A 23,995-nucleotide genomic window follows, 5' to 3' on the forward strand; every position below is an offset into this window, starting at 1 on the left:
CTGGGGTCCTCTCCAGTTGTCCCGATGTCTATCTTGCCACTGGACCCAGATGGCTCTGGAGGAGAGAGTGAGGCTGGTGACCTTTCACAGCCCTCCCTCCCTTAAATCCAATTCAGTGCAAAAGTCATGACATCACCTCCTGATGTCCTGGTACTCTGGGAGAATGAAGGCCAAACAAGAAGAAGCTTGGGAGGTAGTGTTGTTGTGACCCCCCCCCCCCCTTTACAGTTGAAGAAACTGAGGCCAGCCCAGCTCACAAAGCTAGGAAGTGTCTGAGGTTGACTTGCCTCCCAGCCATCTTATTTGTGCTATAGGGGAAGTCGAAGATGTTAGCCAGGGTCCCCCCCAACATGTGTGTGGCCCAGCCCTTGATTTGTAGCCAGTGTCTATTGTTCACAGGGACACCGATGTGCTAGAGGTTCTTGAGGTCTTTGTCAACCCTTAAGATCCCACAGATTTTCTGTCTAATCGGAGGGCCTTTCTGAAGAGTAGGGGGTGTGGCCGATGTAGTCAGATGTCTGAAGGAGGGGGGGGGGGGAGGGCAGAGCAGGGATGAATCAGGGAGGCAGATTTCACCTTGTGGAAGGGAGCTGTCCAGTGGACTGGGCTGATTGGGGGGGGGAGTGGGGGGGGGGCTGTTTCCAGGATTCCTGATTCAAGGATGGCTCCCATCCTTGACTATCTTGTTTTAATTGGTCAGCAGTGGGTAAACATTTGTTGAGCACCTACTGTGTGCTTGGCAACGTGCTAAGCACTGCTGACACAAAGAAAGGCAAAAGATGTTCCCTGCCCTTGGAGCTCACGACAGGACAAGTAGGAAAGAATGAGCGGGCACTGGCCTTCAGGCGATCAGGGAAAGGCTCCTTGTAGAAGGGGGCATCTTAGCTGTCACTTGGAGGGAGGCTGAGATGAAGAGGGAAAGCAATCCGGGCCTGGAAAATGGAAATGCTGGGACTTGGAGAGTCTGTCATGGGAAGCTGTGAGGAGGTGGCCAGATCGCTGGATCTGAGGGCATCGAGTGGAGGCAGCAGGGAGTCGTGCGCTCCAGGAAAATCACTTTGGTGCTTTACTGAAGGCTGACTTGGAGGGGGCAGAGACTGGAGGCAGGCAGGCCCCCAGCAGCCTCAGTCCAGGTGTGAGGGGAGATAGAGCGGTTGGTGGCATGTCGGGGAAGAAGAGTGAATGTATTGGAGAGATGTTCCAAAGGTGGACTCGAGGCCTTGGCACCTGGTTAGATATGGGGGATGAGGGAGGGAGGAGCAGAGGAGGGACTGGGAAGATGGGAGGAGGCAGGAGAGAGGTGGGTCTGGGGGGAAAGATCTGGCCAAAGTGAGATTGAGCTGGCATTTGGAGATGGGAGATTGGAGGTCAGCAGAGAGTTGGGGCAGGACAGATGCATTTGAGAATCATCAGCATATCAGGAAGCCTTCTGTATGGCTTCCTGAGGTGAATTGAGCACTTGTAGATAATCTTCAGTCTCAGAGTAGAAGGGAGGAGCCAGTGTGATGTCACCAAGGGGACTAGATGGGGGAGTGAGAGGGGGTGGGGTGGGGGTCCTGCCTCTCATTTGGTAGCTGGTCACCAGGCCACAGGTTAGGGAAACACTTGCATGGCCTCCCTGCCAGGGGTTTGGCATGAGGATCAGAGGACATGATGCTGGGTCTTTCAGAAGGGTCAAGGATTGACTCCTGGGCCTGCTCTGGAGAAGGCTCCGTTTGGGTGCTGTGTGAGCCCCCATCCTAAGTATGGGCTCAGATGAAAAGTTTTCTGAGTCCTTTGGTCTTGATGATATCCCACCCATAACCATTTGCTGGATGACCGACAACTCTGTTTTCCCCCAGGACTCTTGGTTCCCCAGCCAAGTAGCTTCTGTCCTCTTCTTAGGGACAGTAGCAGTCCTGTCCTAGGCCCTTGAAAGCCAATTTCTTATTCACCTGTCTCTGACCTGAGCCTCCTGCACACAAGCTGAGGGACAGAATTCTTTGTTGTGATGGGATGTGGAAGCCTGGGATGAAGGTCTGAGGTCCTGTGACTTCCCCTTTTTTAGGATTCATTGACGCGTGGGTGAGTTCATTGAGCACACCCTTGGCAGAGACGAAGACCCTGATGTGCATTATCTTTGGCTTTGCTTGATTGGGATTGGGGAGGCGGGGGGAGAACACCCCCAAACTGAGGTTCCAGTTGTTGCTGTAGCTGGTTTGGGGCCTGGATTCCAGGCCCCAACAGAACCATGTGTCTCTCAGAGCCCAGTGAGTTCTTACTTGCTGGTGCTGAGGCTCAAGTGATTATGGAGCCAGGAAGGGGCCTGTTTGTAGCTGAGAGATGGTTGGGGAAGACTGCTGTGGGGTGTGACCATCAAGATTTGGGGAATGCCCTGTTCAGGGCTCTGGACAGGGCTGGCACCCTGGAGAGTCCAGGCTGCTGGAGGACGGAGTGGGTTGAGGTCAGTGTCCTCGTGAGAGGCCCCCAGCCAGGACTAGTCGGATGGCTGAGTTCGGAGAGTCACTTCATCCGTTGTTCCTCTCTCGTCACTTGTGGCTGCTTTTAGACAGGTCTGGGCATCACCTGCTTTTGAGACAAGAGCCCTGACTACCTCCCTGAGGACACCCGGGCTGCCAGCTGTTGATAAAATCCCAAACTTCAGTGGAGGATCTGGGAGGGCTTTTGAGACTGGGACTGTTCTGGGTTAGAGTGGGCAAGGAACACCTCTATGGAGGGGTCAAGGAAAGGAGGGGAGAGGAGGTAAAGCAAGATCCCAAACCAAACCCTGATAGTCGGTCATTTAGTCAGGCCTTCTCTCCGCTCTGGAGACAGCCAGCAGGATGCACCTCAATTTCTCCCCCATCTGTGGCCGTGGTTTGACCCTCCCAGCTGCTTCCTTTATTTGAAGGGTCATCCCTGACTTCTGACACCTTCCTCCTGATTTCTGCTCCATCCCTATCCTTGCCTCCACAAGACAACACACAGTGTTCCCTTATGCTTCTTACAGACTTGAAGGATGGGGAGAAAGTGAGCAGGGCCCTTGGGATTGGGAGGAGAGTGGGGTGGGGTAGAGGAGAGGCCTTCATTGACTAGGTCCTCACTGCTGCTATAGGAGCAACGAGCTGTGCTGGTTTATCTTGAAGGGGATGATAAAGGGAAGGACTATTTGTCCAGGCCCTGACCTCATCTGCTCTGGGCGGCAGCCACAGAAACCCTTTCCTAAAGATGACTCGAGCACCTGCCTTTTCAAGTAGCAAATGAGATGTGGAGCCAGGGCTTTCCAGGGCTTTTTGGGGTCAGATGACAAACATCTGTAGGAGGGAGAGTGTCACTGCTACCGAGCAGACCCCACGCAGTCAAGCGGTCCCTGGACTTGGTGCGTCCAAGCACTTTGTCATTTTCTGAAACGATTACTGCACATGCAAAGGGTTGGGTTCTTTACCGTGTTGGTCATTCAAATAGGGCTTTAAAAATAAGAAACTGTTAGCTTTAATTAAATTAACACTTGGACTAGGCATGTCAATTGATGCAAAAATATTGCAAATTGTACTCAGAAATAAACATTTCCATCCTGCTCTCTCTTCTCTTTGCTTTATGGAAAAAAAAAAAGTGGACTGTGTCAACTGATGCTGCTTGATTCTTAGAGGTACCAAATTCTGAGCCGTCTAGGGCTAGTGCAACTACAGGCAGGCTGTGTTCCAAAAATTCCCAAGTAATTCTCTTTGAAAATTCCCTCACCCCATGGAAACAGTATTGTAAGTGGTGGTTACATATTGTATAAATATGTATCTTATGTCTGCATGTTGTATCTCCCAGTGCAATGTGAGCACCTTGTAGGCAAGCACAGGTCTTGCCGTCCTTTGGATTGCTGTCGGCATGCTGTCTGGCACATGGGAAACACTTAACAATGACTTGTGGCCTAGGTAGATTCCTGTGCCAGCCTATCAGAGCCTCCCTATTGAAGCCAAAGTGTAGCCAAGAGACAGTGAGTGGATGATCCTGGAAAGGGGATGAAGGTATTTGCTGCTTCTGTCCCTCCCAGGGCTGCCTCTTGGGCAAACTCGGAAAGAGAGTCAGCATGTTTTGGACACCTTCTTAGCTCCCATCCCACGAGCCTTTCTCAGCAGTCCTCTCCAGATGACCAGTGTCTTAGGGCTGCCGTCACACACTCTCCACCGATCTTTCTCTTTACCCCCTTCCTTGTCCTCCACAGTTCTTCATGGTCCCAAATTTCTGCTGTCCTTTCCCCCTAACTCCAACTCTTGACGTGTTGGTGCAGCAGGTATCAGGGAAAAAGTAACCTGCTTGAATTGATTTCACACTGTGTCTGACCCTGTGGCTTCTTTACCCCCAGAGAGGCATTTTGGAAAAAGGATGCTTGTTAACTCAACTGAACCTCTTATTTCAGGCAGCGAAGTAGAAATGCAGGCACCCTAGGGGATGCTTTACCCTGCCTGGGGTGCTCTCTTGGGCTTACTAGCTCCCCTTCCAAGCTCCGCTTCCACGTCTACTTGAGCCACAGACTCTTTAAAAAAGGGAGATTTTTCAGGAGGACAGTGATAACGGCTTGGACAGTTTGTGGGGAGGATTGCACACCATTTCTTTAGATGGCTTCGTTCCTGTGCCTGTGGTTGTCATAAATACATGTATTGAAGGTACCTGATGTCTTCAGGTGGGAAGTGGAGGGAATTGTTGCCTCACCTCAGGCCCAGGAGTTCTACTTGTTGGTATCTCATCAGGGCAATGAGGTCTAGGGACTTGAAGGGAATTGATGTCATTGGGAAAAGCACCTGAGCATCAGCTGCTGCAGAATTTCACCAGAAGGGGCTGGATTCCGCATCCTGAAGGGTGGCCATCTTCATCCAGGAATTTCCTCCTCTTGGGGTTGAATAAAGAACAGCTGGTGAGCAGATTTTTTTGGGTAGAGAGAGAACTACAAGGAATAAAAATGGTGCTGGGCACCAGCTGGGAGTGGCCTCATCCTGTCAGCCACAGGATTTTCTGTAGGTGAGGAGTGTTTTTAAAATTTCCATTTTAAAAGTAGAGGTCTGTGCTTCAGATAGTTAAGGAAGCAGGAAAACTTTGGGATTGTATTATCTCATTGCTTTTGCTCTGGGTGTGTGTGTGTGTGTGTGTGTGTGTGTGTGTGTGTGTGTGAGAGAGAGAGAGAGAGAGAGAGTGAGCGAGCGCGAGCTTCAAGCTGACTCTAAGCCTTCCCTGAAAGTTCAGGTAAGTCCTGGGCTGGAAGTGTGTGGTCCCCGGATGGATTAAGCGCCAAGTTCAGAGTTGCCTCCAGAGGCCTGACCCCAGCACTTTGGCTGTGATAACAGAGGACAGTTGGCCAAGGTTGGGTGTTAGGATCTCTCTCTCTCTCTCTTTTTTTGAAGGGCAATGAGGGTTAAGTGACTTTCCCAGGGTCACATAGCTGGTAAGTGTCAAATGTCTGAGGTTGGATTTGAACTCAGGTCCTGCTGAATCCAGGGCCAGTGCTATACCAAGGCGCCACCTAGCTGCCCCCAGGTGTTAGGATCTCTTGATGGAGATCCAGGTCCTGAAAGTGGTGGAGAGTAGGACCCTCCCTCTGAAGACCTCCAGGCCTGGAAGTGTTGATGAGTGAGAGGTGGGATCCTCCTTATATGGTGTCTATTTGGTGGGAGAAGACATCTTAGAAACTTGGGACTTTAATAGAGAGTTTGAGTGAATAGGATTAGTTGATCAAGTTACTTGGTTCAGAATGATTTGGTTACTGTACAAATTACACTAAGACTTACTACAGATGTTCGTGGTTCATATGATTAATTTTAAAAATCACTTTGATTGTTTGGTGTGTGTTTCCATCAGTGATTTCCTATGATCCGTCCCTTGTAACAGAGTTACACCAAGTCGGTCCACATACACAGGCAGGCCTGACAGTGTGCTTGACATTTTGCACTTGCAGTGACCTGCTTTCCCCCTGAGCGGAGATGGGTTTCTCCATCTCTTTTGTTTTGGTGAGGCAATTGGGGTTAAGTGACTTGCCCAGGGTCACACAGCTAGTGTCAAGTGTCTGAGGCCGGATTTGAACTCAGGTCCTCCTGAATCCAGGGCTGCTACTCTATCCACTGCGTCACCTAGCTGCCCCCTCCATCTCTTTTCTGGGGCCACTCTTGGCAAGTGTAGTTAGTCTGAGGTCAGCAGCATTTCTGTGTCGTTTTTGTTGAAGTGTAAGTATTCATGTCGTTTCCCGGCTCTGGTCACTTCACTGCACTCGTTCAGACAATCTTCCCAAGCTCCTCTCAGCCTTCTTTGTGACTCAGTCCTGGTCTATTACCTGAATGGACCCCAGGTGACCCTCAGGTTCCTGGTTCATAGGCTTTAGATCTAGAAGGGACCTTATAGTCAAGGCCCCAGAGGAGAACTGGCCTCGGCCAAAGGTCGTGAAGGTAGGAAGTGGCTGAGCTGGGCTCTTGACCCCTGACAAGGCCACTCATTGGCCCTCAAGGGAGAATGGTCGAGACTGGACGTCATCATAGAGCTGTGTTTCTGAGTCTGTGAATGAAGGCATTGCTGTTGTACAAGAATAAAAGCAAATAGGACCTTTCCTAGCCATAGTGTACACAGAATGATCCAAAAATGTTTTGCTGCACCGAAGAGCAACAAAATGGTGCCTGGAGCCCTCTGTATTTAGTTTTCCTTTTGAAGAAATGTTTATTAACTTTAATAAGCTCATCACCAAATGTCTGGCTCTGAATCTTGAAGTGGTCTCATTATTCGAATTCAAATTGTATTATTTCCTTTGGGCTGCAACTAATTATTGCCATGTTTTATGTAATTATAACTGAATTATAATTGGGAATTGTAATATATGTAACTACTGCAGGGGCCTCATTAGCCGCACTAATTGAGATTCAGCTGTAGTTTTCTAGATTTTGTTTCCATTATTTACATAATCGTAAGTACGTATAGCATTTTTTGTGTGTGTTTGAATCATTTCATATACATAGGTCTTTCCCTATTTCTTCCTGTTTGTCATTACTTTCAAGTAAAGTCAACAAGCATTTGTTAAGCACCTGCTCCGTGTTAGGCATTGTGTTAAGTCCCAGGGATATAAAGAAAAGCAGAAGACAGGCCCTACCTGCTGGGAGCTCCCTGTCTAATGGGGAAAGACAATATGCAGACACCTGTACAGAGATCAAGGCAGGCTATGTTGGGGTAGTCCCCAGCAGGAGGGCGCTAGCATGACGGACCCTTGGAAAAGGTGTCCTATGGGGGGGGGGAGAGATACGGGAGAAGGGAGAGCATGCCAGGCAGGATTATGGGTGGGGCCGGCAATTCCTAAAGCAGGTGGTGCTGCTGTGAATGAGGACGATGGCAGAGAAATTGACAGAGACAACACTTTGAGGTTTCTGAAGTACTTTGTATGGAGGGAGGTGGGCTCTACAGCTACCCCCGTTTTATAGAGGCTGGAAATGGAACTTGAAGTGGATTGCCCAGGATCCAATAGCCAGGAGGCTAAGATTCCACCCTCTGTAACCTCCGTGAGGGGTAAAAGAGGACTTGGGCATTTTTTGGAGTATTTGGTATGCAGGTTGGCATCAGATGAAGTGACCAATCAGCTAATGTTGATTTCGTGTGCGCGTGCAGAGCTACGGACTCCTCACTTGGCTGTAGAGATACAAATGTGGCCATTTCTTTGGTTTCCAAAGCAGCTCCACTCATTGGGGAGTGCTTTCCCAGCTGATCTTCTTCCTGACTCCATTCCTCCCCTTCAGGTTGCCTTCTGTTGGTTCTAGATGGGACTTGGGAAGTACATAAAACAGCGGGTGCTCACCAGGAGCAGGGCAGGGTTTTACTGTTACTTGATTTGAATGTTTTTGATGTCTTCATTTACAAATAGATTTAACAGTTCAGTTCTGCTCTCTACCTGAGATCGCGACTGAAGAAGCTGCAGGGTCGGTCGTCCCTTGTGGTCCCTACTCTTGTTAGAATGTAAATAGGACAAAGAGCCACGCCCAACCACTCTGGGGAAACTAGGTTTGAATACCCAGATTAGTCTTTTGAAGATCATAGCTGACATTTCTATCTTGCATTTTGCAAACATGATCTTCTATGAGCCTCATAGCAGCCCGGTAGGAGAGAAGTTACATAGGTTTGCGAGAGATTTGGGAAGAGATCTCATTTCAAGACCATCTGGTACAAAACCTTTTTTTTTTTTTTTTTGGTAAGTTTTTTTCAAAAAAAGTCTTAATGAACCAATATGAGCATTCCAGTATACAAGAGAACATAAAAGAGAATTGTATGTGAAACTTGGGATGTCTGTATTAAATGTTAAAAAAGTGTAACAGAATTGCCTGCTTATTTTGGTATACTCTGGGAAAATATGAGGATCAGAAAGGATTTCTGGGAGGAGCTGGAAGCTGAAGTTGGCCTCGGAGGTAGAGAGCAATGTTTTCTGCCCGGAGAGGTGTAGCAAGTGTACCTTGTGGGTATCAGAGAAGGGCCTGTCCCTGCCTGGAGGTGGAAGAGCACAGGAAGTGGTAGGGAGCACCCGGTCATGATGCTGGTTGTCGTGAGGGGCAGTTGTGCTTGACCGGGTTGGAGGAAGGCTGCCTGCTTAGGATAAGGAGGTGGGACATTTCATTGGCACATGGGGAATTAGGGAATATCTTGAGAGAGGGGGTGAGGTGGTCAGAGCTATTTCTTTGGAAGATCCCTAGAGCAGGAAGGATTGGGAGCAAGTGATCTAGAGAGCTGCAAGGCTGGAGGATTAGGGGAGCACAGGGCCCACAGAGAGTGGTGGTTTCTTCCAGGAGGTCGTGGTTCGGGTGCCCACAGACAAAACGTGGGTTAGCTCAGGCTCCAGGTAACAGCAGCAGCTCCAGGTTCTCAGTCTTATTTTTCATCTCTCTGCCTCATGGGTGGTAGTGATAAATGCTTGTGGTGAAATCAGAAATGATAATTGTGGAATAGACACGAGAGTCATCGAAACAAAGCGAATGGGCCATAAAATTCCACATGGTCTAATTTGCTAAGGGTGAGGGTCCCTCGTTCTCTAAGTTTCTTAACTGACTAAATCGGCGATGCAGATGGCTTTCTGTTTGAGGCGAGTGACTTCTGGAGTGACTTGGGGGGGGGGGGGGCTGGCCTCCTTTTGACCCGCCTCAGAGGAGCGGTCAGACCAGGGATGTCTCTTGAAGAGATTTGTGTTGTTTATAAGGGTCTTTGGGTATTCAGGTGGCAGGAAAGATTTTATAAAATGGAGCCGGGCAAAAAATCGACATTAGCTAGTCACTATCTGGGGGAGGAAGAGTGAAGTGCATGCCCATGAATGCATTCTTGCTTTATGCCTAATCAGTGCTGGGGTAGGTAGAGTGTTTGTACTTGTGTTGCCAAAGTCCCGTCCTTAGAATTCTTGTTACCACAGAGAGAGTGTTTGAAATGCTGCACATGTTTGCATTTCCCTGGACTTCTTAGGGAAGGCCCAAGTCCATCTAATACTGTTGACTAACGTATGAGTTAACATGCCATTAGAGCATAATAATTAACCCCACAGCCACTTTTATAGAAGCCTTAAGATTTATAGAGTGCTCTACTTTGGGGAACCCTGTGCAAAACTTATCCCCATGTTGCAGATGGGGATATTGAGGCTCCGAAGTGAGGTGACTTGCCCATCCATGGTCAGGTCACCAGCATGCAACAGAATTAGCAGGGCTTTCGATTCTGAGCCAGGGCTTCTGTCTGTTACCCTGTAGCCTCACTCTATGCCTTGTGTAGGGGGGAGGAACTGACTTGCCACTGAGTTAGGCAGAAAGTCTTCCACCTACTGAGGGAGGAGCTGTGAGGGACCTGGGCCGCTGAACATGGGTTGGGTTGGGTTTTTATAGAACCTGGGTTTTGAAAAGGCTTCAGAGTGGTGAATAATTTTTACTTGGTTTCTTTGTTCCGATTGTCTTTTATTTCCCATGAATAATTTAGAAGCTGCTTTAAGTTTCTGAACTGAAATATTTATAATTCTCACTTCTGCTTTTCCCTAGGTCTTTCCTGTCCCCCTTTGAAATAGGCTATTTGAGTATTTAATCAGGAATTAGGGGGACATCTAGGAAATGTTGGCTTTCATTAGGAAAAATTTGATCCTTAAGTTTTAAAAAGGGATCACTTTTTACAAGGAAGTCAACTACGATCACATTGAAAAATCTCCTGCCTTTGAGGAAACCTCTGTTTACATTCTTGGCACTTCCCTAAGCACAGTGGGATGGCAGGAAAGTACTGGGCTCGGTGCCTCCCCAAACAGGCCTCTGTGATCAGGTTGGGTCGACATTTTTCAGGGAATCTGACACCCACACTCGCTTTTTGAGGTATTTCTTTGGGCAAAAATTGCTTTATCAGAATAATTTTTCAACTACCTATTTAAGGAGGGGGTCTGGACCTGTATGTTATTGGTATGGGGGACTCCCAGGTAAGCCATCTTCCCCCATTGCAGCCCGGCGTCTTCTCTTCAATGAGTTGGCTCAGAGCACTCAGAGATTAGATGTCTTGTTGAGGGTCACACAGCCAGCATGTGGGGTTTGAAGCCAGGCCTTCTGACTTCCAGGCACCTCTGCACTCTGCTACCTGCTGGGGTTACTTTGATGTGGCAATGATTTAGGGAAGGAAAGGCGAGCTTTGGAAAGTGAATTGGAGAAACAGAAATAGCAGTGTGGTTTATATTCTGCAGGGTTCTATGAGCAGATAAAGGGAGAGTCTGAATGCGTGCGTGCGTGTGTGCGCGCGCTCATGGTGCTCAGAGCCTGGCATCTCCTCAGAAAGGTTTCATTTTCTAAGGGGTTAAACAAGGAAAATGAAAATTCTGTGGTTTCTGCAAACTGTACAACATAGTTACTTAGTACTCAACTATGTTTGTATGAAGCCAATAGCAAAGAGAACCCCTCGCTGGTTCAGCCTCCCTATACCTGTGAGCAGAGCAGTCACAGGACTTCTGTGGTCTCCTATTTCAAGATTTAATGACAAGGCTTTCACTTTTCCTGTAAATCAGTTTTAGTTCTAGGCTGATGTCATCATTTTCTTTAGATGAAGAAAAACCAGTTATTTCAAAATACTTGACAGAAAACTCCTTTTTACAAAGTGGTATTTTTCAATAACTCTTAAATGACTTGTTTCTTTTTATTAATGTGAGTGTACAGAATTTAAAATAATTGTTAGCATAAAAGTTGTTATTTTATCTTTGATCAGGGTCAACTTGTTTAAAGAAGATAGTGAAAAAAATGAAAAGAAGATGTATAGTGCTTGTTTAGGGTTTTTTTTTTTTTTTGGTGAGGCAATGGGGGTTAAGTGACTTGCCCAGGGTCACACAGCTAGTAAGTGTTAAGTGTCTGAGGCTGGATTTGAACTCAGGTCCTCCTGACTCCAGGGCTGGTGCTCTATCCACTGCGCCACCTAGCTGCCCTACTTGTTTAGGTTTTAACATTACTCTTAAAATCATTCAAAAAGTTTTAGGTGGATTGACAGGTTTTTAGGTAAATTATGTGTTTATTCAATTCATGATTTAAATGCATGAGTAGTTCAAGCAGCATATATAAGTATGTTGGTAATTAAGATGGGGGGAATGTATCATTGCCTGTTGGTTTTTAAGTAGTTTTGAAAGAAAAATGGAGGATTACCCTGAGATTTTTCCTACTTTCCATAATCAAAAGCCTCTCTTGAATGTGTTGTTTCACAAATTAAACTTTGAGTTTTTCCGTATTTTAGATTAAATAAGATTATGACTCAGGTGGCCGTTCAGCGGAAGAAGCAGTTTGTTGAGCGAGCTCACAGTTACTGGTTACTAAAAAGACTGTCTAGGAACGGCGTGCCCTTGTTGCGGAGGCTGCAGTCCACTTCACAGTCCCAAAGAAACACTCAACAGGTAGGTGGCACTTCTTTCTTTGGTTACAAGAAAACATTCAAGTCCATCAGTTTATAAATGTCTTTTCTGTTCCCTCCCCCCGAAAAAAAGCCACCCCTCCCCAAATCTCACAGTGCCGAATTGCCAAGGGGTGACTGAGCATTCAGTTAGGGGCGGCCTGGGATTTGCTTCTTAATTGTAGAAAACCAAGAGTTGGACTTGTCCCTCATCTAATGTTTTTTTTTTTTTTTTTGAGTGAGGCAATTGGGTTAAGTGACTTGCCCAGGGTCACACAGTAAGTAAGTGTTAAATGTCTGAGGCCGGATTTGAACTCAGGTCCTCCTAAATCCAGGGCCGGTGCTTTATCTGTTGTGCCACCTAGCTGCCCCCCTTAACATTTGTTTTCATAGGATTTTTAGTTCCAAATTTTTCTCCCTCCCTCCCTTCCTTCCTCCCCCCCAAGACAGAAAGCAATCTGATATAGGTTATATATATACAACCAAATTAAACATATTTCTGCATTAGTCATGTTAAGAAAGAAGAATCAGAACAAAAGGGAAAAACCTCAAAAAAGAAAAAACAAAAACGAAAGTAGAAACATTATGGTTCAATCGTCATTCAGATTCCATAGTTCTTTTTCTGGACGTGGAGAGCAATTTCCATCATGAGTCCTATTGAATTGTCTTAGATCATTGTATTGCCGAGAAAAGCTAAGTCTTTCACAGTTGATCATCACAGTGTTGCTCCTCCTGTGTACAATGTTCTCCCGGTCCTGCTCACATCACTCAGCATCAGTCCATGTAAGTCTTTGCAGGTTTTTCTGAAATCTACCTGCTAATCATTTCTTACAGCACAATAGTGTTCCATGACACTCCTGTACCACAGTTTGTTCAGCCATTCCCCAGTGGATGGGCATCCTAGAGGGATGGATGTATTTTAAGTGCTTCTAAGTGTAAATTTCTAGATGCACTCAGTGGCATTTTCTGCCAGCATGCCAGTCAGATGAGTTCTGATCCAATACAATCTGGGGATGTGCTTTGTAAAACTAAAGCAGTTACGTACATGCTAGCTAATTTTAGAAATGCATCACCTTTTAAAGTAAAATTTTTAAAGTTCTTGGTTTGACTTAATTTAGCAGACTTCATTTATTTATTTATTTATTCATTCATTCATTCATTCGGAATTTTCCCAAAGTTACATGTATAAAGAAATTTTCACATCAATTTTTAAAACTGTGTTCTAGATTCTCTTCCTCCTTCCTTCCCTCCCCACTCCCCTTAAGAACTCAAGCAATTCCACATAAGTTGAAAACTTGAAATAGCTTCTTGTTAGTTCCAGTCCAGTTTTACATTGCTTTTTTACAAAAGCTGTATTTCTCACTCCAGTCCTAGAGGGTTGGAGCGCTTGTTGTTAGCTGCTCCTGCCCTGTCTTTCCTCTGTTCTGATAGCTTGTGCATATTGATTTCTTACTTATCAGTGCATCCTTCCCACTTTGCCCATTTTGCACATTCACACCAGTGTGGCTGAACTTTTTAAATATTAAATAATTACAGGTTATAATTTAAAAAGCTGTGAAGGCTTTGGTCGCCCTATGCATCAATACTTGGAGAACACTTGGAGCTTCGCCCGGGGCTTTCTGTGCATTCATTCTCTCTTTAGCAGCTACTCACAGCAGCCCTGGAGGCAGATGCTTCTGGATAAGAGCTTAGGAAAGAGTTGGGGTTGGGGCCTCCAGCTCCCTGAGCCCATCTCCCAAAGGAGGTGGAGCAGAGGACTGTAGCAGTAGACTTGTTCTCTGGGGAGAACAATTCATTTGAAGATGTTTGAATTCCAGTCAAAGTCTTCCAGGAACAGGAAATGTCACTGGATTAGAAAGCATTTGAAACTCTTCTTGTCACCTTGGGAATTTGTGAACAGCTGATAGCAAGGCAGGATGGGCCTAGGCCAAAGGAGGAAGGGTCTGAAGATGAAAGTAAGGAGAAAAAGGGGCCTAGAAATGGGGCTGGGCTCCCAGGAGGCTGGTTTGGCCAGGCCTAGTCTGACTTTGTAGCCTGCTTTTTGGGTGGCTTTTTTTTTTTGCTCAGTCTCCTCATTTGTGAAATAAGAGGCTGTAATGGTTTTTCTTGAAGATTTCTCTGGTCTTTTGAATGATATAATAGAGAGAAAAACAGTCAAAGTGTTTACCCTTAGGGGGGAGAATTTCAGGCCTCTGTGGTCCCATTGCCATTGGATAATAAAGGAATATCAAAATGAGGAACCCGAGGGCAAAGTACCTATGCAGAGAAATGGAGACAAAGTCGCCCTGTCCCTTTGGAAGGATTTGCTTTGTCTGGTTTCTAAGAACAAAATTGCAAAGGCATTCCTTTTTCTTCTGTGATTGGAAATGAACCCTGAGAATATAAAAAGGCCACCTGAAGCTGTGTCAGGGCAAGTCTCTTGTGGCGAAGAGGATGCTCATGGTTTGGCTTGTTATTTGGTGGTACCTGTTTGCCAGGGTGCCCAGGAAATGAGTTAATGAGTTGATATGAGACTCTGCTCCTACTTTCACCAAAGGGTCAGAGCTAGGACAGGGGTCCAGCCCAGCACTTCTGTGTGGATTGGAAGACAAGGCTGCCCCGCCTTTTCCACTTGCTCCCCATGTAAGAGATAGCCAATGGCTATCTGATTTGTTATCTGATTTGCATGTGAGTGGGTTGGAGGGGCCTTCAGTGAAGGGATGATTGGGAGATGCATGGATTGGAGATGCATGGGTGGGGCCAGAGATTGACCAGGCTGGAAATCAATTATTCGCCTCCCTACCGCTTTCAAAGCTCATCCCCATTATCTGTCCCCTGCGTGAACTCTGGCAGTGATGACAGCCTTACTATTTGACAATCAGCAGATTTCCATTTTTGGATAAGTCTGGTTTTTAGAAAGCTTTTTGGGCTCAGAGTTTCTGCTCTTGAGAAGGTTACAGTTTGGTGGGCCAGTAAACCACAGGTTTTGATACTAGACATTGTAACCGGTGAGTTAGCAGCTGCCCAGTGCTCTTCAATGTCTTAGAGTCCTCTAGGGGTCTTTGACGGCTCTCTAGGGAAGGTGGCAGTGGAGGTCAGTTTGAAAAGATGGTGTTAATACTTTGAGGGAAAGGGGGGGGAGGTGGCAGCAGAAGGTATCTAGGGACCAGGGCCTCTTTGGGGAAGTGACATTGCTATTAGGCAAGGCCAGAAAGAGAGGACAGTCCCACACTGGGAGGGCCTGAAGGGCAAAGGCAGGTGGACTGTATGCAGCTGACTTAGAGCAGTTCTGTCAGTGGGATAAAGGATAAATGATTAACTCACCTATTTACTCAAGGCCAGAGAGTTTGAACCCCTGCTCTGCTGCATAACCTGGGACAAACGACTTTTTCAGTCAGCAAATATTCATTAAGTACTTGCTATGGACCCGGGACTGTGTGAAGTGCTGGGCAAATAAAGAAAGGCCAAAGCAGCCCCTCTCCTCCTGGAGCTCCCATTCTAATGGGGGAGACAATACCCAGACAGTACAGAGGTCATCCCGGAGGGGAACAGGCCTAGCAGCCTTGGGGGGGGGGCAGGAAAGACTTTCTGGAGAAGGTGGGATGGGAGCTGAGGCTTGGAGATGAGAGATGGCATTGCAGGCATCAGCCAGTGAAGAGGGGGAGATGGTGCTTTGTGTCTCTGTTGAGGAGCTAGAAAGGAAAAGAAGACTGGAAAGGTAGGATTGGCCAGCTTGTGAGAGGCTTTAAAAGCCAAACCAAGATTTTCTTGAATTTTATAAGTTTTATTATTTTCTTATTCTACTTGAAGTCATGGCTGGGGGGGGCGGGGGAGTGTGATGGTTCACATTGATGTCCTTTTCCTGGAGGAGAAAATCTGATGGTGGAGGAGGGTTAGGTGTATGCCCAGACCTTCTTTTCTGAAGTCATGGCTGTGGCTTTGGCTGGGCTGTCTGAGGCAGTGTTGGGCTTCTGAGAGATGGTGAGAACCGTCCTTACCTTGGGCTTTGGTGGTTGTGAGTCAGCAGGGCACAGATGCCAGAGGTGGGCGGCGGGTAGGAGGCTGAGTTAGCGATGACTGGCATCTGCCTGATGGGAGGGAGAGGCCCTGTTTTTTTATCTTCTTGCCAGATTAAACTGACCAGTGGTACGTGTTGAGCCAAGGCCTTGCCGGGCTTCCCATGGCTCACCAAGTCAGTGCTGTGTCCCTGAGCCTTTCTTGAAGCAGTCCCACTTCTGGAGTCTCATGGTGTTACGCCTCTTAGAGACATTTGTTGCTGTTTGCTTTGGGTAGCTTTGATGGCTTGTACACTCTTCTTGGCTAGGGCAGGGCCTTGCTTTACTTCATTTTTGTGGCCTCTGCAGGGGCTGGTATAGTACCTCCCATGTGGTGTAGGGTGTGTTTGGAGGAGTGAAGGAAACAGATGATTAGTCTTTGCTGTTAATGGATAAGCAGGACCTAATGAATGAATTTGCTGTAATCCTGTGTCAGGAATTGGCCCCTGGCCAAATCACATCAACATTTATGGAGGATCCACCTTAATCACAACTAGGAGTGTGCATCTCCCCCTCCCCCCATTCAGGACAAGTAACCTGGAGGAGGTGGAAGGGCTCACCTGGTAGAATAATGACTGGGCTGCTGACCTTTCTGATTGACATCTGAGAAGAATGGGTTTAATTATGTGGTAACTTCACTCATTGAGGTTCAGCAGGCAGGACAGCATTCCCTCATTGTACAGCTCACCTTGTTATTTCTGGCTTTTTAAAAAGCGCTTAGCTGTCCTAATTCTGAAGAAGAGTTCAGAGACTGGTTTTGTTTCTCATGGGCCAGTGTCAGTCATTGAGATTGATCTTGGTCTTGTGTCTGTCCCCCCCCCCCCCCATCAGAAGCCATGTTTAAAGGTCAGAACATGACTTGCCTGAGATATCAGGGACCCAGATTGGCCTCACCACTGCCTCTGACCTTGGACCAAGTTCACAATATACTTAGATCTTATCTTTTTCTCTTTGGGAAGATGGGGGTGGTTAATACCTGCCTCTTGCCGGTCTTTTGTTTTTGTTTTGTGAGGCAATTGGGGTTAAGTGACTTGCTCAGGGTCACACAGCTAGTAAGTGTTAAGTGTCTGAGGTCGGATTTGAACTCAGGTACTCCTGACTCCACCGAGCCACCTAGTTGCCCTCTCTTGCCAGTCTTAATGAGAGTTGTGGCATAGGAATTCCTTCAGCTCTCAGATGAGTTCAATTCAGAATGTCTTAAACCAAGTGTTAAAGGGAGACCTTCCTCATGGATCTGACATTCTGGTGGGGTTTGATGTTGGTGCTGGTAATGCCGCTCTGCTCACAATGGCCAGCCCTGAAGCCTTGTGCCGCCTGGGGGTGCCTGAGGGTGGAGAAGGCTCCAAGGAAGAGAGAAGCACCTTTCTCTTGGTTCTATTTATGTCACTTAGAGTTGGCTTTGAAGATCATTTCATCCTCTTTTTCATGTACAGGGCCAGTTTGGGGAGTTCTTTTCCCCATTCCTCTCCCATTCCCGACTTCAGATTGGTCAGTGGGTTCACTTTTTTCTTGTGGTGTTGGTTTTGAGCTTACACATAGCGGGTGCACCTGATTTGGGTTGTGGTCTAGTGCTCTTCTTTAAGAACGGCATTTGTTGAAGCTTGGTTGGTGCCAGCCATGACCAGTCTCAGCCGCCCCTGGTTAAATCACTTGCCTCTCTGTTCATCTCCATCCCATTGTGGTTCTCTCAGAACCCCGGGGGCTTTGCTTGAAGGTCCAAATTGTGCTTTTAATGACTGAATGGGAGGAAGGGAACCTTGGGAGTGTGGGATCCACTAATATATCTGGGTGACTTGTGGAATCAGCCTGACCTTGAGACAGACTGCCCTTGACAGGGTGGTCACCCAGAGCTGGCCTCTACATTAAAGTGGAAGAAATTAGTTGTGGCAAATACCTTGGAGGGCCCAGGAGCTGCTGTTGCTTCGGCGGGTGGAATATTCGGTGACCCCAAGCTGGGAGGCATGTCAGAGACAGAGATGTCTTCACTGCTGGTCAGTCCTCAGAGGGGCTGCCTTTGCCATTGACTCCTTGGTACTGCTGCTGCTCCACGCCCTTTGAGGCTGCACAATGGTGCCTGAGCTGGTACCTGCTTTGTTTGGGGTGCCCAGTGGAGCTTACACTCGGTCTATGTCATTTAGCTTTTGTTGGGGGGAGCAGGTCACTCAGAGACATCATGATCACAGCCAGTGAGCCTGATGGGAAGCAGTAAAGGAGTGCTTCTTGCACCAGGGCTTCTTTCTCAGTGAGCTGAGGCCAGTTCTGATTACTCAGGCATCAGGCCTGCCTGTGGCTGGTGTTTGCCCCGTGCTGGTTTATTGGATCTGCTAAAGCTCTTCCCTCCCTGCTCTCGGTGTGAAGGAGAAACCTGGTGCCTGGCCTCCACCCATCGGGTCTAATCTGCAGCACACCTCCAGGAAGGGCATCTGTCTCTCTTAGCAGCCACTTTGCATCCTTATCAGCTCGGGGTCCTCTTCTCAGTAGTCCATATTCCTTACACAGAACAGGAAAATTTGAAAAGAAATACAAGGTTTTGAAAAGTGGTTTAGATGGATGTTAGCCCATGGCCAGAATTTATTTCAGCAAAATTGTAAAATTCTCTCTCACCCCAGGCAGAAACTCCCTCATTTCAGACTGGGGTGTGAGGCTGGAGGCCTCCTTAGGCTGGACAGTGGCCCCTGGGTAAGATGGTGGCTCTGGTGTCCTACAGGCCGGCTGCTGGCTCTGAACTGCTTGTGCGTTCCTGTAGCCTTCAAGTCTGTGCCTGCAGTTCCCTCTCACTGGGATGCTCTTTCAGGAAGGACTGGTTTTCTTTGTGTATAAATGCTATTAATTAGAAACAACAACAACATTTTAACAATGCAAGAAGCTAGGGTTATTTTGTGTCCTCTTCTGAAGCTATGATTCCTTGACTAATTTTCTTTCTTCCTTTTCATCTCTTCTTTTTCTTTTTAAAAATGTTCTTTATTGATGTCTTTGTTTCTTATATCACTTCCCCCATCCCAGCCCAGAGAGCCCTTGTACTTTGGAGAGGAAAAATAAGTCAGCACCAGTGCCAGATACCTTGCAAAAAGTGCGGAAACCTGGGCTGGGCTGGGCTGGGCTGGGCTGGGCTGGGCTGGGCTGGGCTGGGCTGGGCTGGGCTGGGCTGGGCTGGGCTGGGCTGGGCTGGGCTGGACTTAGACTAGACTGGCCTGGCCAAGGCCAAGGCTAGGTATGGCTTCTTGATAGTTGTGTTGCAGTCACTTGTGTTTTACCATTGACCTGGCTATCCTAACTTGGTTCTGCTCATCTCCCTCTTCATCAGTTCCTCACACACAGACTGGGATTTTTTTAGCCACCACATGCTGAGCGCCTGTGGCAGTTACTTTGTTTCCTAGTCTTTGCTATTACAAAGAAGTGCTACTATAAATGTATTGGAGTGTGTGGAGACTTCTTGTTGATGGTTTCCTGGGGTCTCTGGATCAAAGGGTATGGATACTTTGTGTAATTCTAAAATGATTGTGCCATTTTACAGCTCCACCAACAATGTATCTGTATGCCTTTTCTTCCACAACTCCCCAGTGTTGGCTGTTGCTGTTTTTGGTCCTTGTAGCTGGTTGGCAGGGGGTGAGGTGAAATATCAGTGGTTTTGATGTGCATTTCTCTTATTTTTAGGGATTTGGAGCCCTCTTTCACCTGGTTGTGAATTCTTTGCAATTCTTTTGAGAGCCATTGAACAATTCTCCATTAGGGAATGACTATGGGTCACATACATATGTTAATTGATACTATATCTTGACTGCTAAAGTTTTGTTGCAGAAAGGTAATCCCACTTCCCTTCCCTAGCAGGGTGCAATGATGTTGTGTGAGCAGTTTTTCACTTTCCAGAAATCAGAGCTTATCTATTTTATCTTTCTTTGGTAGTTGCCTCAGTCTTGAATCTGGTTAAGAACAGGTTTTCGCTTTAAATCATCACTGTCCATGCACCCCATATATTTCACTAGCACCATCTTCTGTATCTGCTGCCCATTTCCTTCTTTGCTTCCTACTTTCTCAGAACTTTTCAGAGCTGGGCCTGGTTGGGAAGAAGCCTCTTTGTACTTCCTTTTTCTGTAGTTGTCAGAGCTGCCAAAAGCCTTGTGCTCAGGACCTCGGGAAAGTGGGTGGCATTTGGGGGTTCGCAAGAGGTTGAGTAATGCCTTTCCGGGGATCATAGCGGGTGAGCGCCAGGCTCCCAGACCTGCTGCCAGGGAGTGCCCCTGCCCTGGGGGGGCAGCTGCGCTGAACTGCACTGGCTTTTGGTGAACAGGATGTGGGGAGAGAGTGTGTGAGTGGAGGGGAGCAAGACAAGAAACGGCCATCAATGAGTAGCACAAAGTTGGAACATAAAACCCCTTTATGGGGTGGAGTTGGTTAGACCACATGTGCTCCAAAATAAGACATTGTTCTGGACACCTGGGGGAGGAGGGAGGAGGAAGAGGGAGGAACAGGGACAGAAACTATATGGAGAGCTGGCTTCAGAAGTCACACTGCCTGCCCGCTTCCCACCACCTGTCTGGCGTGTTGGTGCTGGCAGCCCAGGGGCACAGGGGAGCTCTGTGGCCGAGCAGCCTGGCCTTTGGGTCTTCTCAAGCTCCCAGTTGGGTGCTGCTATGGTGCATGACCCGACCTGGCTCCTCGCTCCCCCGGCTGGGTCTGACTGTTCACCAAAGTTCACTGGGAAAGTTCTTGTGAGAGCGGCCAAGCAGGGGAATGAGGGCACAGGAGGCCACTGGGGACAGGGTGTCGTGGCCTTCCTGTCAGCAGCCACCCAGGGCAGCGACGCAGAGCATTTCGTCAGCAGTGTTGGGGGGGGAGGTTGGCTTCTTGATGTTTGTTGTTCAAAACCTTTGCGTTTGCTTCTCTAGAGAGAAGACGATGAAGAAATTCAGGCTTTGAAAGAGAAGTTAAAGTATTGGCAGAGGCTGCGGCATGACCTGGAGAGAGCGCGGCTGCTGGTGGAGCTCATCCGGAAACGGGAAAAATTGAAGCGAGAACAGGTGAGGAGGATTTTCCCAGAGTGGTGGCTCATGGGCTTTTCTTGTGGCGCCTTGTCGAGAGTCCTCAGTCTGTGGTGCAGTGTCCTTTGTGACAGGTGCCTGGGAATGGGAGTGGGGAGGAAGCTTTTTCCCATCTGTGGGTGGCGTCCCCCCCAGCAGACTCACCCAAGGGCATTGGCTAAAGACCCTCTGCATTAAGGGGTGAGGCCTCGCCGTGCCTGGCTTCTCTGTTCCACTCTTGACCCTCCTCTGCTCTGTGTAGGTGAAGGTGGAGCAAGTCGCCTTGGAGTTGCAACTGACACCATTCACGGTTCTCTTACGCTCAGTCCTGGACCAGTTGCAAGAGAAAGACCCTGCACGCATCTTTGCGCAGCCGGTGAATCTGAAAGAGGTGTGTGCCTGGCTGCGGGCTTCAGTCTTCCTTTGAAATTTCCTGTGAATGTCCTTCTGTCAGAATGTCCAACAGCACAAAATGTTATCTCCCTGCTTATTTTCTGTATTTTCTAGTATGAGGATGTGGTTTGGCTGGTGTTGCTGGCATTTTTTTTTTGTGGGGGCTGGAGCTGGCATGCTTGCATTTTTAAACATTTTGACCAAACTTTCATATTTGGTTTGTTCTCTTTGCAAGGTGTTTCCACCCTTTGGTTCTCTGAGTGGTGTGCTTTGAAATCTTTAATACTTATTTAAGCTTAATTTGAGAGTTATTTGTTCCTTAAATTAATGTATAACCTAAAAAAAAAAAAACCAACCTTGTCTTTTTATTTCTCTCTCAGACAATACACTTAGCTTTACAATTTATTACTGTTATGATTGATTTCATGGCTAATTTAAATGAGGTTTAAATGTGTATTATTTGTTATATAGAAAAACTACCTTGTTTTCTTGTTTTTTTGTTTTAGATAATTTTCTTTGTTTTTTTTGTTTTTGTTTTTTTGTTTTTTGTTTTTAATCTCAAACCTCAGGTTCCAGATTATTTGGATCACATTAAACATCCCATGGACTTTGCCACAATGAGGAAACGGTTAGATGCTCAAGGTTACAGAGACCTCAATGAGTTTGAAGAAGATTTCCATCTCATTATAGATAATTGTATGAAATACAATGCCAAGGACACCATATTTTATAGAGCAGCTGTACGGCTGAGAGACCAAGGCGGGCTTGTCCTGAGGCAGACGCGGCGGGACGCTGAAGGGGTTGGCTTCGACCATGAAACTGGAATGCACTTACCTGAACGGCCACAGTTGGAGCCTCCTCGGCCCTTCTCTTGGGAAGACGGTAAGAAGTTATGTTTCAAACTTATGACCTGCATAGAGTCAGTAGAAAGGGCCTGGGGGTTGTGATCTGTGCTCAAAAGCCTCATGAATAATCTCTGCCTTGGGTCCTAAATGATGGAGGGGACCGCCCTGTTGTTCTCCCCTGGGATCCAACCATGCCTGGAGCATCATGGGCAGTTGGGGCACTGTGCTTTATGAAGGATTTTGACAAGTGTTCAGTGCAGGATCGTTGGGGAAATGTGCCATTGGTGACTGGTGGGAAGAACAAGAGGGCATGAGTGAACGCTCGGTGGGTGTGTCAAAGGCTTTTCTGGTAACATGAGTAGGACTCGGTGGGCTCTGCCGCAGGGAACAGAACAAGGAACTGCCTGGGGATGTTTCAGTTTGACTTCGTTTTCCCCAAGATACAACAGGTTGCCTTGTGAAGCTGTCCACTGGGTGGTTGGAGGCCTTAAAGCAGACTGAACAATCACCTGGGACCATTGGAACAGGCATTCCCAATGAAGTGTGGCTTGGGCTAAGTGACCCATGTGCACTTAGAGAACTCAGATAGGAGTCAAACCAGTTTATTCCCTGCCTACTGGATACTTTTCTTTTTCCTCTGTGGGTTTTTTTAACCCTTAAGTTTTTATGCTATAGTCTGTTTTAATTGAGAGTTTATTTTAGCCCCTGGCATGTTTAATTTTGTGGCTCTCCTATCCAGGTTGTGGCTGACTTAGGGGGTCAGTTACTTGACTGTGCATGAGGTTGAGTTGCTCATGTCATTTCAGTAAATTCAGAACAGAGTTGTTTCTATTTCGCTTTTCAAGCCATTGACTTTTTTCTCATGTCCTTTTTTTTTTTTTTTTTTTTTTTTTTTTGGTGAGGCAATGGGGGTTAAGTGACTTGCCCAGGGTCACACAGCTAGTGAGTGTTAAGTGTCTGAGGCTGAATTTGAACTCAGGTCCTCCTGAATCCAGGGCTGGTGCTTTATCCACTGTGCCACCTAGCTTTCCCAACCCTCATTTCTTTCCATTTCTTCCTCTACCTCTCTTACTTTATCTTCAGAGTCCTTTTTGAGCATCTCTATGGCCTGAGACCAATTCATATTTTTCTTGGAAGCTTTAGATGTAGGGGCCCTGATGTTGCTATCCTCCTCTGAGGATGGGCCTCAATCTTCCTTGTCACTAAAGAAGCTTTCTTTGGTTCGCACTTTTCTCTGCCTGCTCAGCCTGCCTGTCTTTCACTTGACTTTCAACTCCTTCTTAGTGTGGGGTCCTGCTTCCATGATATATTGTCCCAAGTTTCAGGGACTCTCAGGTGTTAGGATTTAATGAGGGGCAGTTGCCTCACTCACCTGGCCCTTTCTCTGGTCTGTAGATAGCCGCAGGCCAATTTGCCAATCATCCAGACAGCAAAACTTGATGTGCAGTGGGTGCTAGCTCCGATGAGCCTGCAGCCCTCCCCCACCTGGGCTGCCACCTCTCAAGGTTTCTTCCTGGTTCCCCTGCTGGGGTAGGACATCCAAATGCCCCCTTAGCTCCTGCATACGCCCCTGTAGACTCCCCCTGGCCAGCCTCTCAGCCCTCTCACCAGACCCTGAGCTTCGTTCCAGAAGATGCTGGCACTGCAGCTGATTCAGAGTCTTGGGGGGAAGTTTCTCCCAGTGCAGCCTGCCTGAGGCTGTATCTGTGTTGGCTCGATTGCGGTGCTGTCCAGCCCGGCTCCCCCTTCTGCTGAACCTCTAAGGTGTCTTTAACTGGAAAATAATCTCAGCCATCTTTTTGTGGGGTCTCCTGCTCCAGGATGTGTTTGCTGGCTGTGTTTGAAG

General features: G+C 47.4%; 1 protein-coding gene across 6 annotated transcripts in view; it reads left to right on the top strand.

Moving 5' to 3' along the window:
• The window catches only part of BRD1 (bromodomain containing 1), a 69,283-nt gene that overhangs the window by 8,283 nt on the left and 37,005 nt on the right, over window positions 1-23,995 (top strand). For all 6 annotated transcript variants that reach the window (XR_006353201.1, XM_043965601.1, XM_043965599.1 and 3 more), the window contains exons 3-6: window positions 11,707-11,863; window positions 20,780-20,911; window positions 21,174-21,302; window positions 21,874-22,186. Coding sequence is in view for 5 of the 6 variants with exons in the window: in XM_043965601.1 (XP_043821536.1) it covers window positions 11,707-11,863; window positions 20,780-20,911; window positions 21,174-21,302; window positions 21,874-22,186 (731 nt within the window). In the remaining variant the exon portion in view is untranslated. The remainder of the gene's footprint in view (window positions 1-11,706; window positions 11,864-20,779; window positions 20,912-21,173; window positions 21,303-21,873; window positions 22,187-23,995) is intronic.

The sequence above is a fragment of the Dromiciops gliroides genome, chromosome 5 (assembly GCF_019393635.1).
Source record: "Dromiciops gliroides isolate mDroGli1 chromosome 5, mDroGli1.pri, whole genome shotgun sequence".
NCBI lineage: Eukaryota > Metazoa > Chordata > Mammalia > Microbiotheria > Microbiotheriidae > Dromiciops > Dromiciops gliroides.